Source organism: Arvicanthis niloticus, chromosome 16 (assembly GCF_011762505.2).
Source record: "Arvicanthis niloticus isolate mArvNil1 chromosome 16, mArvNil1.pat.X, whole genome shotgun sequence".
NCBI classification, from domain to species: domain Eukaryota; kingdom Metazoa; phylum Chordata; class Mammalia; order Rodentia; family Muridae; genus Arvicanthis; species Arvicanthis niloticus.
Window position 1 is genome coordinate 15073912 of NC_047673.1, and position 11481 is coordinate 15085392.

General features: G+C 43.5%; 1 protein-coding gene across 3 annotated transcripts in view; it reads left to right on the forward strand.

Moving 5' to 3' along the window:
* Window positions 1-10994, forward strand: part of Kat6a (lysine acetyltransferase 6A) — an 80433-nt gene extending 69439 nt beyond the window's left edge. For all 3 annotated transcript variants that reach the window (XM_034520045.2, XM_034520046.2, XM_076913906.1), the window contains 3 exons: window positions 71-670; window positions 3259-3577; window positions 5704-10994. In XM_034520045.2, the coding sequence (XP_034375936.1) occupies window positions 71-670; window positions 3259-3577; window positions 5704-8357 (3573 nt within the window). In that variant the 3' untranslated portion in view covers window positions 8358-10994. The remainder of the gene's footprint in view (window positions 1-70; window positions 671-3258; window positions 3578-5703) is intronic.
* Window positions 10995-11481: the final 487 nt, after the last annotated feature.

The window sequence follows — 11481 nt, forward strand, 5'->3', positions numbered from 1 at the left end:
GTTCTCTTATCTCAGCCAAACAGACTGAAGCATCAATGTTGTTTTTATTTGCTTTGTTTTCCTTAATTAGGTGGGAAAATCTGTGTCTCGGGAGAACAAAGACCAGGATTCTTCCTCTTTAATAGAAAGCGAAAAGAAACCAGAAGTTAAGGAACTAGCCAGTTCTTCACGTTTGAGCAAACAGGCCCTTCCCCGGGACAGTCTTCCTGCAAATAGCCAGCCGCCTCGGAGGGGCCGCTGCGGGAGGAGGAACAGAAAGACACAGGAGCGCTTTGGTGATAAAGATTCTAAGATGCTTGTGGATGAGACATTATCCGCTTCTCAGGAGCAATATGGAGAATGTGAGGAAAAATCAGAAACCTCCCAAGAACGGTACACTGAGATGGAAGAACAGTTGGCAGCCCCCCAAGTGCAAGTAGATGGGAAACCAGACATCCCCAAGGGGAGGTTCAGTGAGAGCGTTGAGTTGTGGCGAGGACAGCTGAAGAAAAGCCCTGAGACCCTGAAGTGCCGATTGCCAGAAGGAAATGACCGACTTCCGTGCTGCTACACCGATGGTGACAGGGCTGTCTTCAGGGGTTTCAGCGAGAGTAGTGAGGAGGAGGAAGAGCCAGAAAGTCCTCGCTCAAACTCGCCACCAATTCTCACAAAGCCCACTCTGAAAAGAAAGGTGATGCACCTGTCTTCTATAATTGAGACTTGTTATGTGGGTTCACCTATCCTGCAGTTCTGCAGTAGAACACACTGCGGCTCATGTGCTGTCTTATAAACCTGAAACTGCAGACGCATGAAAGCAACTAATTAAAGTCCTGGAAAGTGAAGCTCCTGGTAGGGTGGCACTGACTTGCTCTTGGCCAGATATGACCCAAGCTGTGGTCTACATTGCCCAGGCCTGTCAGAATGCAGGCTGCCACACTCCAGCCCTGAGGCAGCTTTTTCACCCAGAGCCAGGTCTTTCCTTTCTGTAGCAGGGCTGTTAAAAGTGCAGGGCCATTTAAAGGAAGACCTTTAAGAATGTTTTTAGATTTATACCATTATTGCAAAGATAAAACACAAAGTTTCCATAAGCTCTAAACTCAGTGTCTGTGTTAGGTACATTTGTCACAGCTCCACATAGACATTACTTAGTAGAGACCATACTTTCTTCAGATTTCTTGTTCACCTCCATGGTCTTTCTCTGCTTAGAATCCACTCAGCTTCCCATGTTACAGTTAGTTGTTCTCTGCTGGGCTCGGAATTTTCCAGGCTCTGATTGTCTTTAGTATGACCTTGAAGGTGGTGAGGTCAAGTATTTTATTGATTATCCCTCATTAATTAGAATGAAGTAATATATTTGAGAGTAAGACAAAGGAGGCAAAGAAGCACTAGTCTCATCATCTAGTGGGTCTTGTATTACATAGTGTATATGAGTCAGTTAAAAGGCTCCACTTGTTGGTGGCATTGACCCTCTTGGGTTTCTCTGCTGCTATTACTTTTCCCCTTTTCTTACTGTAATAGAGGAAAGACATTACATGCAGATCACTCTAGGAGCATGCATAGATTAGATGTGTCCCTTCTGCTGTCTCCATCAATAAGGACCTGATATTTGAGTTTGTAACGCTATTTTAAACTTGTGACTTAGCTCCTCCCACCCAGCATTGGCCATTTAGAGGTTTCTTAAGCTCCTGTTTGTATTCACAGTATCATTGTCATGGGGAGTTTCTTTTGTTTTATGTGCTTTCTGACACTACAAGGTCCTACAGATTTATCTTGGATACTTCTTGCCTCCTCTGCAGAATCAGCCCTTCTCTAAGGAGCAGAGCTATTTTTAATCTGAAAATTCTCAGTAGATTTTGAAGTAGAGAAAAACTAAACTGATTAACTCTCCTGTTGATTGCATGATCATAAAGAATGTATCTTTGCCATCATAGGGTTTATTTTTCCAATTTATGTGGTAAAACAAATATGCTATTTTCTTGTGTAAAAAACTCAAGTATTGGGTGTTAGAGAGATGGCTCAGTGTTTAAAGGCACTCACTGCTCTTCCGAAGGTCCTGAGTTCAATTCTCAGCATCCACACGCAGCTCACAACCATCTGATTCAATATTCTGGTGTGCAAATGTGCATGCAGACAAAAGTACCCATATACATAAGATATATACGTAAATAAAAATTTGAAAGTAATTGTAAATAAATAAGTAAATTTGTAAAAAAAAAAAAAAAAAAAAAAAACCACAAAAAAACATTGTAACAGCCATGAATTTATATGCAAAGTACTTAAGCATTCTTGAAATGTACTTAAAGGAGACTCAGGAGTATTTTATAGCAGTGCTTAGATGTATGACCTTGCATAAGTCCTAACCTTTCTAGCCTCTGTACCAGGATGTGATTCAGTCATTCCTGGGCTATTGTCTCTACAACTTGGTGACATCACTGTGTTATGTAAGCTATTAGGTCAGCCTCATGTAAGTGTGTGCTGAGTGCGCCAAGTTTCAGACAGTGTTGCTGCTTTTCTTTTATGTCACATGAATACATTTCTGCTCTGCATTTCTGTGCTCTGCTATAACTAGTTTCCCCAAATGGCATGTAGATTTATTGATGTACTAATGCATGGTGATATATAAGATGTAATGTTTCTATTCCTTTTGCTCTTGAATAGAAGTAGAGGGGGTAGTCTCTGAGGCACTTCAGCATGGAAGCAGGTGGCTCTTTAAAGTGTAAATTGTAGCTGAGCTGAGAAGATGCACTAATAACATCTGCTCTTTGGACACTTGCTTTTCATATCAGAAAACTGGCCTTAGTGCCAAGAATCTGTGGGGTTTTTGTTGTCCCCTTCCCTCTCCTCCCCCTCCCCCTCCCCTCCCCCTCTCCCTCCCCCTCCCCTCCCCTTCCCATGTGTGTGTGTGTGTGTGTGTGTGTGTGTGTGTGTGTGTGTGTGTGTGTGAATGAATGAGTACCTGGGCACATGTTGGTGGGCTTGTGCTTGGCAGGTGTGCAGAGGTCAGAGGACAATCCTACGGATTTAGTTCCCCCACTTCTAATGGAATCCAGGGTTGAAGCCGGGTTGTCAGATTGCCCAGTTTGCACAGCAAACTTTATCTATGGAGCTATCTTACTGACCCACATCTTTGTGTTGTTAGTACTTTATGTCTTTATCAAAATATCTTCTGGCAAACTGCATCTTCATTTTAAATATGCTAACTCTGCAAAGTTTCAAAACTTATAGCAGGGGAAAATGTTCATTACTATAAATAAAATACTTGCTTTCTTTACTAAATAGAAACCAATTCTTCACCGAAGAAGAAGAGTCCGCAAGCGGAAACACCACAATAGCAGTGTAGTCACAGAAACTATCTCTGAGACCACTGAGGTGTTAGATGAACCTTTTGAAGACTCTGACTCTGAGAGACCAATGCCAAGATTGGAGCCTACATTTGAGATTGAGGAGGAGGAGGAGGAGGAGGACGACGACAACGAGCTGTTCCCCAGAGGATACTTTCATTGCTTGTCCTCACAGGACATCCTTAGGTGTCAATCCTCCTCTAAGAGGTCGTCCAAAGAGGAGGAGGAAGAGGAAGAGGAGTCAGACGATGCAGATGGTATGTTTACAGAATTGTTTCTTATAGTAGTTTCTGTGTGTCTAGGAAAATACAGAAATAATAGCTGCAAACCCCTCCACAAAGGGTTGGTAATGAGCACGACTCAGTAAGACTCTAAGGGGAAGTGCATGGAGTATATCCAGATTCATTTAAAGTTTCTTCTTTAACCTGATCTGTTCTTGCTTTTATAGGGAATCTTAATTACTGAAGTCCTTCTTACTTTTTACCTAGTATCGTCTAGGTTTTTGTCTGAATCCTCAGTTAAAGGGTGTTGGAATAACTGATTACTAGATTTTGTGGTCTCTGGTGTCAGTCTATTTTGCTCATTGCAGCAACTGAATGCTTAAGTTTGGTGCTCAGCCAACTCTCCAAACTGAGTCAGTGAGAAGTCGTCTGAACACCCGTGGGAACCTCTATCCTCTGTTCAGAGCCTTCCTGAATGATGCCTCTGATATATCTTACTCAGCCAGTAGTCTAGTCCTTCTGGTCGTTTTATGTCTGTCTTGTTTTGTTATTTAAGACTCACTGTACAGAGGTCTGGCCTATCTCAGCCTACTTGGTTCTGGGATGTAGGTGTGCACAACTCAGTAAAGTTATATGGTATAGCTAACATTCCAGTCATCTACTTTTAAGATAGACTTATTTTTACTTCACATCAGATGTACAGGAACAAGCTCATTTGAGATGAAATAGGAGGAAGGCAGGCTCCTTACCTAGGCTAGGCTCACCTACCCAGGAGGTAAGGCGCTGTGCTGCCTTCACCTCCGTCAGTCTCTGCATTTTCACAAGTGACTGAAGAACTCTTGTTGCTCAGTGTTGCTTTGTACTATTTTATTTTACTTTATCTTTTGCCTTATTTAGTAGAGCTTTTTATTTTATTCTCTTAAAATCTTGACTTCAGTCCTAGTAGACAGGACTTGGATTTTTCTGAAAGGTATGTAGCTTAATGGTGATGGGTCTGAGTTCAGTCCCTAGAATCAAAACAAAATCTTTGTGGTGTGTGTGCATGTGTGTATGTACAGATGAGTATATGTATGAATTTATGTGCATGTATATGTATATTTGTGTGTGAGAGAATGTGTATGAGTTTGAGTGTACATGTGGCAGGGGAAGACAGAAGAATTGTGAGTGTGTGTGACACAGTCTAGCTGTGAAGTGCATGCTGGCCTCAAGTTTATGACTCACTGGCCATATCCTCTTAGGGGTTGGAATTCACACCACACCGTGCACAGTTCTCTTACTGTAAGGCTTACTATATTATATAATACGTGGTTTTAGTGTACTGATTACTAAAGTCCTTGCTTTATTATAATAGATGGTGACCCAGAGTTTTACTCTGTTAGATACTGCTGCATGTCAGGGAACTGAGACTGCTTTGGTGTGGTTGGCACTTGGCACTCTGTCTTCAGTCTGTGTCACAGTGGTCTTCCGTCCCTACCGTAAGCTCCTATGGCCTTGACAGTTTTTACTCAGATCCCAGGTGTACCACAAACAAACCTTTAATTCTCCCTTCCTAGCGTTCATAGCTTTTAAAATTAATAGTAATTGAGAATGTATTTAATGCCAGTGAGTCTACTTTACCATGGTTAGAATTTCATCTTCCATGTCTGGCCACAGTTAGAAGGTGATGCTGCTGCTGAGTTTATTTCCTGAGTGGTGTTGGACGTGACCTTGTCTTACTTCTTTAGGACTACATGGCAGTGCACGTTTAAGACTAGATGCTTTGCAGTTGTTCCTGTAAAACACAGTGACTAACAATTATTCACAGGGATGGCTCAATTGTGGTCTACAGGAATTGCCTTGTGATCCCACTTCAAGTAATGATTTTGTGGAAACTAAAACAAACCAAAGAGGTAACAGAAAAGCAGACAGAAGCAGCTGATGATTGACTTAGAGTGGACACTCCTGCTACTCGTTACTGTGTCTTCATAGACTCTGGTCTCCGCCACCTTTAAGTAGTAGGTGGTAGAGTCATGTTAGCCAGGATCCTTTGTTGCTCTGCCAGTTCACTGTGTCACTTTACATGTAATTAATTAGTTTTAATCCTTAGATTCTTCTGCTGTTCATGTTGGCCTCAAAGAAATACTAGGGCTTGTAACCTATCTTACTATCTCTTTCCTGTACAGACACTCCTGTCCTAAAGCCAGTATCTCTCTTGCGGAAATGTGATATGAACAGTGCTTCACTTGAGCCAGACACCTCTACACCTATGAAAAAGAAAAAGGGATGGCCCAAAGGCAAGAGCCGGAAACCTATCCACTGGAAGAAAAGGCCTGGGCGGAAACCAGGATTTAAATTGAATCAGGAAATCATAGCTGTTTCTACACAGGAATGCATAGTTGAACCCATAGTCCCCATTAAACCAGGACGTAAACCCAGAACTCAAGAGAATGAAGAAATTGTTGAGGTAAAGGAGGACTTGTCGGAAGAAAGGAAGGAGGAGATGCATACGGAACCAGATGAGGAGGCCGAAGAGGAAGAGGATACCACCAGCAGTGACATTAGAGCCATGTCCCCACTGGACAGCAGCAACAGCCCTGATGCAGAACCAAAAGAACCTGAGGCAGAAGAGGAAGATGAGAAGCCTTTGGATGATCAGAGGCAATCAGAGGATGAGCCTCAAGAGCTGGAAGAACAGGAGCAAGAGGAAGAGGATGAAGTGACCACAGAGGCAAACCAGAATGAAGACCATGATGCTGATGACGAGGATGACGGCCACCTGGAATCACTAAAGACAAAAGAGCCAGAGGAGCAGCCAGCTAGAGAAAATGGAAAGGAGGAGCCTGGCATTCAGGAATCTTTTTTAGATGCAAACATGCAGGACAGTAGGGAGAATATAAAGGATAAAGATGAAACTGAACCAGATTCTGAAGAGGAACAGCCTTCCCATGAGGCATCTGTGGTGTCAGAGACCATGCCAGGCTCTGAGGAGGACCATGAAGAAGACTCAAACACTAAGGAAGAGTTAATTGAGCTAAAAGAGGAGGAAGAGATCCCACACAGTGAACTGGACCTAGAAACTGTACAGGCAGTGCAATCTTTGACTCAAGAAGAAAGCAGTGAGCATGAAGGAGCCTACCAGGACTGTGAAGAAACTCTTGCCGCTTGCCAGACTCTGCAGAGTTACACCCACACTGATGAGGATCCCCAGATGTCAATGGTTGAAGACTGTCATGCCTCAGAGCATAATAGCCCGATATCCTCCATCCCATCTCATCCTAGCCAGTCAGTCCGCTCCGTCAGCAGCCCCAGCATGCCTGCCCTGGAGAGTGGCTACACACAGATCAGCCCGGAGCAAGGATCCCTGTCCGCACCGTCTATGCAGAACATGGAGACCAGCCCCATGATGGATGTGCCTTCCGTATCCGACCACTCTCAGCAGGTGGTAGACAGCGGTTTCAGTGACCTGGGCAGCATCGAGAGTACCACAGAGAACTACGAGAACCCAAGCAGCTATGACTCTACCATGGGCAGCAGCATTTGTGGGAATACTTCCTCTCAGAGCAGCTGCTCCTATGGTGGCTTGTCTTCTTCAAGCAGCCTCACCCAGAACAGTTGTGTTGTTACTCAGCAGATGGCAAACATGGGCAGCAGCTGCAGCATGCTACAGCAAACCAGTGTCCAGCCAGCGACCAACTGCAATATCAAGTCACCTCAGACTTGTGTGGTGGAAAGGCCTCCCAGTAACCAGCAGCCACCCCCGCCACCACCCCCGCCGCCACCACCACCGCAGCAGCAGCAGCCACAGCAGCAGCAACAGGCGGCTCCACAACCTCCCCCACCACAGCCGCCTCAACAGCAGCAGCAGCCCCCTCCACCACAGCAGCAGCCCCAGCCCCCACCACCACCGCAGCAGCAGCAGCCCCCTCTGTCGCAGTGTAGTATGAACAACAGCTTCACTGCAGCTCCCATGATCATGGAGATCCCAGAGTCTGGAAGCTCTGGGAACATCAGTATCTACGAGAGGATTCCAGGGGAGTTTGGTGCTGGCAGCTACTCTCAACCATCGGCCACCTTCAGTCTAGCCAAGTTGCAGCAGCTGACGAACACCATTATGGACCCTCATGCCATGCCTTACAGTCATTCTCCGGCTGTGACTTCCTATGCAACCAGTGTTTCTCTGTCTAATACGGGACTGGCTCAGCTAGCTCCATCTCATCCCTTGGCCGGGACCCCTCAAGCACAAGCCACCATGACTCCACCCCCAAATTTGGCATCTACTACTATGAACCTCACGTCACCTCTGCTACAGTGCAACATGTCTGCCACCAACATTGGAATTCCTCACACTCAGAGGTTGCAAGGGCAGATGCCAGTCAAGGGGCACATTTCTATCCGTTCCAAGTCTGCACCTTTACCCTCTGCAACTGCACACCAACAGCAGCTGTATGGCCGCAGCCCACCAGCAGTTGCCATGCAGGCTGGCCCTCGTGCGTTGGCTGTTCAGCGTGGCATGAACATGGGGGTTAACTTAATGCCCACTCCAGCCTATAATGTCAATTCCATGAATATGAACACCTTGAATGCCATGAACAGCTATCGAATGACACAGCCCATGATGAACAGCAGTTACCATAGTAACCCTGCCTACATGAACCAGACAGCACAGTATCCTATGCAGATGCAGATGGGAATGATGGGGAGCCAGGCCTATACCCAGCAGCCTATGCAGCCAAACCCTCATGGAAACATGATGTATACTGGCCCCTCCCATCACAGCTACATGAATGCTGCTGGCGTACCCAAGCAGTCACTTAACGGACCTTACATGAGAAGATGAGCGAGGTGAACTTGCAGTTAAAGCTTAAATATATATAAATAAAGGAACTTTTTATACTGACAAACCAGAGAAAAAAATGGACCTTTTTTCCAGTTAAAATATTACTGTAGAGTTAGAGGAGTTTTTCTTTGGTTTATTATTATTACTGTTTTTGTTTTGTTTTTAGAAAACCTGATCTCTTTTTGGGGGTTCGACTTTGTTTTGGGTGTTTGTTTTCTTCACAGTCTTGAACATTTACAGTAGAACTCATCTAAAGATGGATTTGGGTAGGGAAACATGCACAAAACCTTTCATAATCAAAAGGAGCCTTACTTTCTTTATACACCACATGGACAGAATTTATGTAAACGTGAATTTATTTTTATTTTAAAATGTATGTTTCCCCTCACTGTCTGCAGCTCCCAGTGTTGTCATTGTTACATGTTATATTTACATCTCAAGGGTCAGCCAGACCCTTTCCTCCAAGCCCAGCCTTCATTTCCCACGTCATTCCAGCAGGAGGCACTTAGGGGAACTGGGGTGGGGACGTGGAGAACAACCCAAGCTCCTTAAACTTAATGTTGTTGTTGTTATTATTATTATTAATAAAGTGAAGCAGGTAATGCTTCTCCTTGTAAAATTCCCTCCCCTCCTCCACACACACACACACACACACACACACACACACACACACTCCCTCTGGAAACCTTTCCCCAAAATTGTTTTTAGGTAAGCTTCATTGAAATTGTTTTTCCTTAATCAAGTGTAATATAATTCTTTTTTTTTTTTTTTTAATATTCCCACTCAGCACTCAGAGACACAAAAATACTGTAAGTCTCACTTAACAGCAGAATCTCAGAGGAAAGCTGTTTGCAATCCTACTCCAGCCTTTGGAGGACACAGATGGTCAGCTAACAATCAGAAAGGGGAAATGAACCTCTTGGGTTTTACCACCTGGTGAATCAGCCATAACAAACATGCACACTCCACTCACCTCTTTTTAGTATGTACTTGGAAATGTGGACTAAGGGTCTCGTGCTTGCACCTTTGACTCTGGTAACCCTCAGAGCAAGCCCCTGTGATTTGCCTGTCCTATCTTATCCATAGTTTCCATGAATGACTGTAGTATCAGTGACTTAGAAAACCCCTGGTGCAGAAGGAGTCCCAAGGGAGATGATGGTGTGACTTTTGTAGCTGCAGAAGTGATGCGTAACTCTCGTTTTCATTTTGTCTTGAGATCCTGAATCCACCCCAAGAACCAGTGTGCACTAGCCCCTCTCCTGTGAGGATGAGCAAGGAGAGACCCACCACCAGCATAGTAGGGCACAGCTGGCAGTAGGGCTTCAGGAGGCTCACATGTTGTCTCACTAGTTTGCCCGTTCTCTTCCTACTCGCTCCAGGGATAGGTAAAAAACTATATATATAATTATAATTATATATATATTGTCTATTCCATCATTAGAAGATGGAAACTATTATACCACTCGGTATGTGCAGTCAAATATCCAAAAGGAGGACAGTGCTTACAGAGACGCCTGTAAGCATAAACTCCCTCCTTTATTTGTACATTTTATATAGGTAAATTTTTAAAGTACTAATTAGGCATTACATTTTTTCAAATGCACAGGTTTGTTGGGCTTTTTTATAGACCTTAATTGGCTTTCTCAATTAAGTGTGTTAGATAGAAAAGCAGAATTCCACACTGTACCGCTATCAACTCTGAGCATGTGCAAGGCTGCGTAGGACCCAGTTTCTCTGTATATACTGTTCCGGTTCCCAGTCATCTCTGTAGAATGTGCACCGTGCTGCCCTCTCCCACATCTTCAGCTATGTCATTGCTTCCTGGATGGGATGGGGCAGGGATGGGAGGGAGGGAAGGGAGGTCTGTTTGGGAGGAGGGTGGGTCAAGGCAGAAGGAGAAGCTGTTGAAATGAGGGCCGTGAATTCACTTTCTGTTGGTTTGCAGTTGTGTTTGGGTTTCTTTGTTTTGTTTTGTTTTGTTTTGTTTTTAAATTGAATCAGGCAGCTCCCTTTTCCGCAAGCCTCTTTGTGACTGTAGAACTATTGTAGAAAAAAAAATACGTTCTTTTCTATATTATAAAAGAAAATTATCCAACACGGTAATATTGGTACCTGTCATTTTTTCACTTCTGTTTTAAAAAAATGTATTTTTAGCAAGATAACTTGGGTAATCTTCTAAAAAAGAAATTTAAAAACTCACTTGTTAGTGACTTTGATGCCTTTTAAAATAAGAGCTTTTTCATTTCATTCCATCTTTAAAATTTTTTATCTTTGTTGTAGAATATTAAAAACTATTTTAAGAAAGATAAAAATTCTCTTTAAAGAGATCTTTAGAGTGTGTGAATAGAGCTCCAGATGCCTCTAAAAGCCGCATGTACAAACTAAGTCTATTCCTGTCTGTTTATATTTGCTTTTCCTGTTTTGTAACCTCTTTGTACTTGTTCCTGGTGACTTGTAAGCTGAGGGGAGGGGTGCCTAGACGCCTTTGTATTTCTCCATGTCACATGCTCCTGGCCAGGAGGCCTCCCTCCCTCTCCTTGTATGTAATATCTTTTCCCCCTTTCTAGCAAGTACTTTCAAAAGAACTCTGTACATTTTAACATAAAAAAAAAATAAATTATGTTGAGCCATTTTGGATGTCTGTCTTGCCTGTGGAATTTTTCTCTCAAATGTTTGAGACTTTGCAGGATTCTTGTTGCACTCGGAGACGGGGAATTAACCTTTCTCATGGTCATTATAGTGTCCATTCATATGAGGGGTTAAATACCAACACAAGCTGGGTGGTGGTTGTCCTTAGGCAGGATCTTACTCTGTAGGCCTCACTGGCCTAGAACTTGCTGTAGACCAGGGTGGCCTTGAACACATCCACCTCTGCCTGCCTTGAGAGTCCCGGATCAAAGGGGTGTTGGATTTTCATTTCCCCCTTTTCTAAAGAAAATATAGTAACTTGAGTTTTCTGGAGAAATCCATTTGAAAACTTAAAGGGTATGCAGTACTTACACAAAAAGGGAAACACAGTTACAATAACAGCTATGTAGTTTTGTATAAATTGTTATGACTTTGATAATTACATAATACTTTCTACTTATGGTTTGTTTTTTATCTTAAAAGATTCATTTCAGCC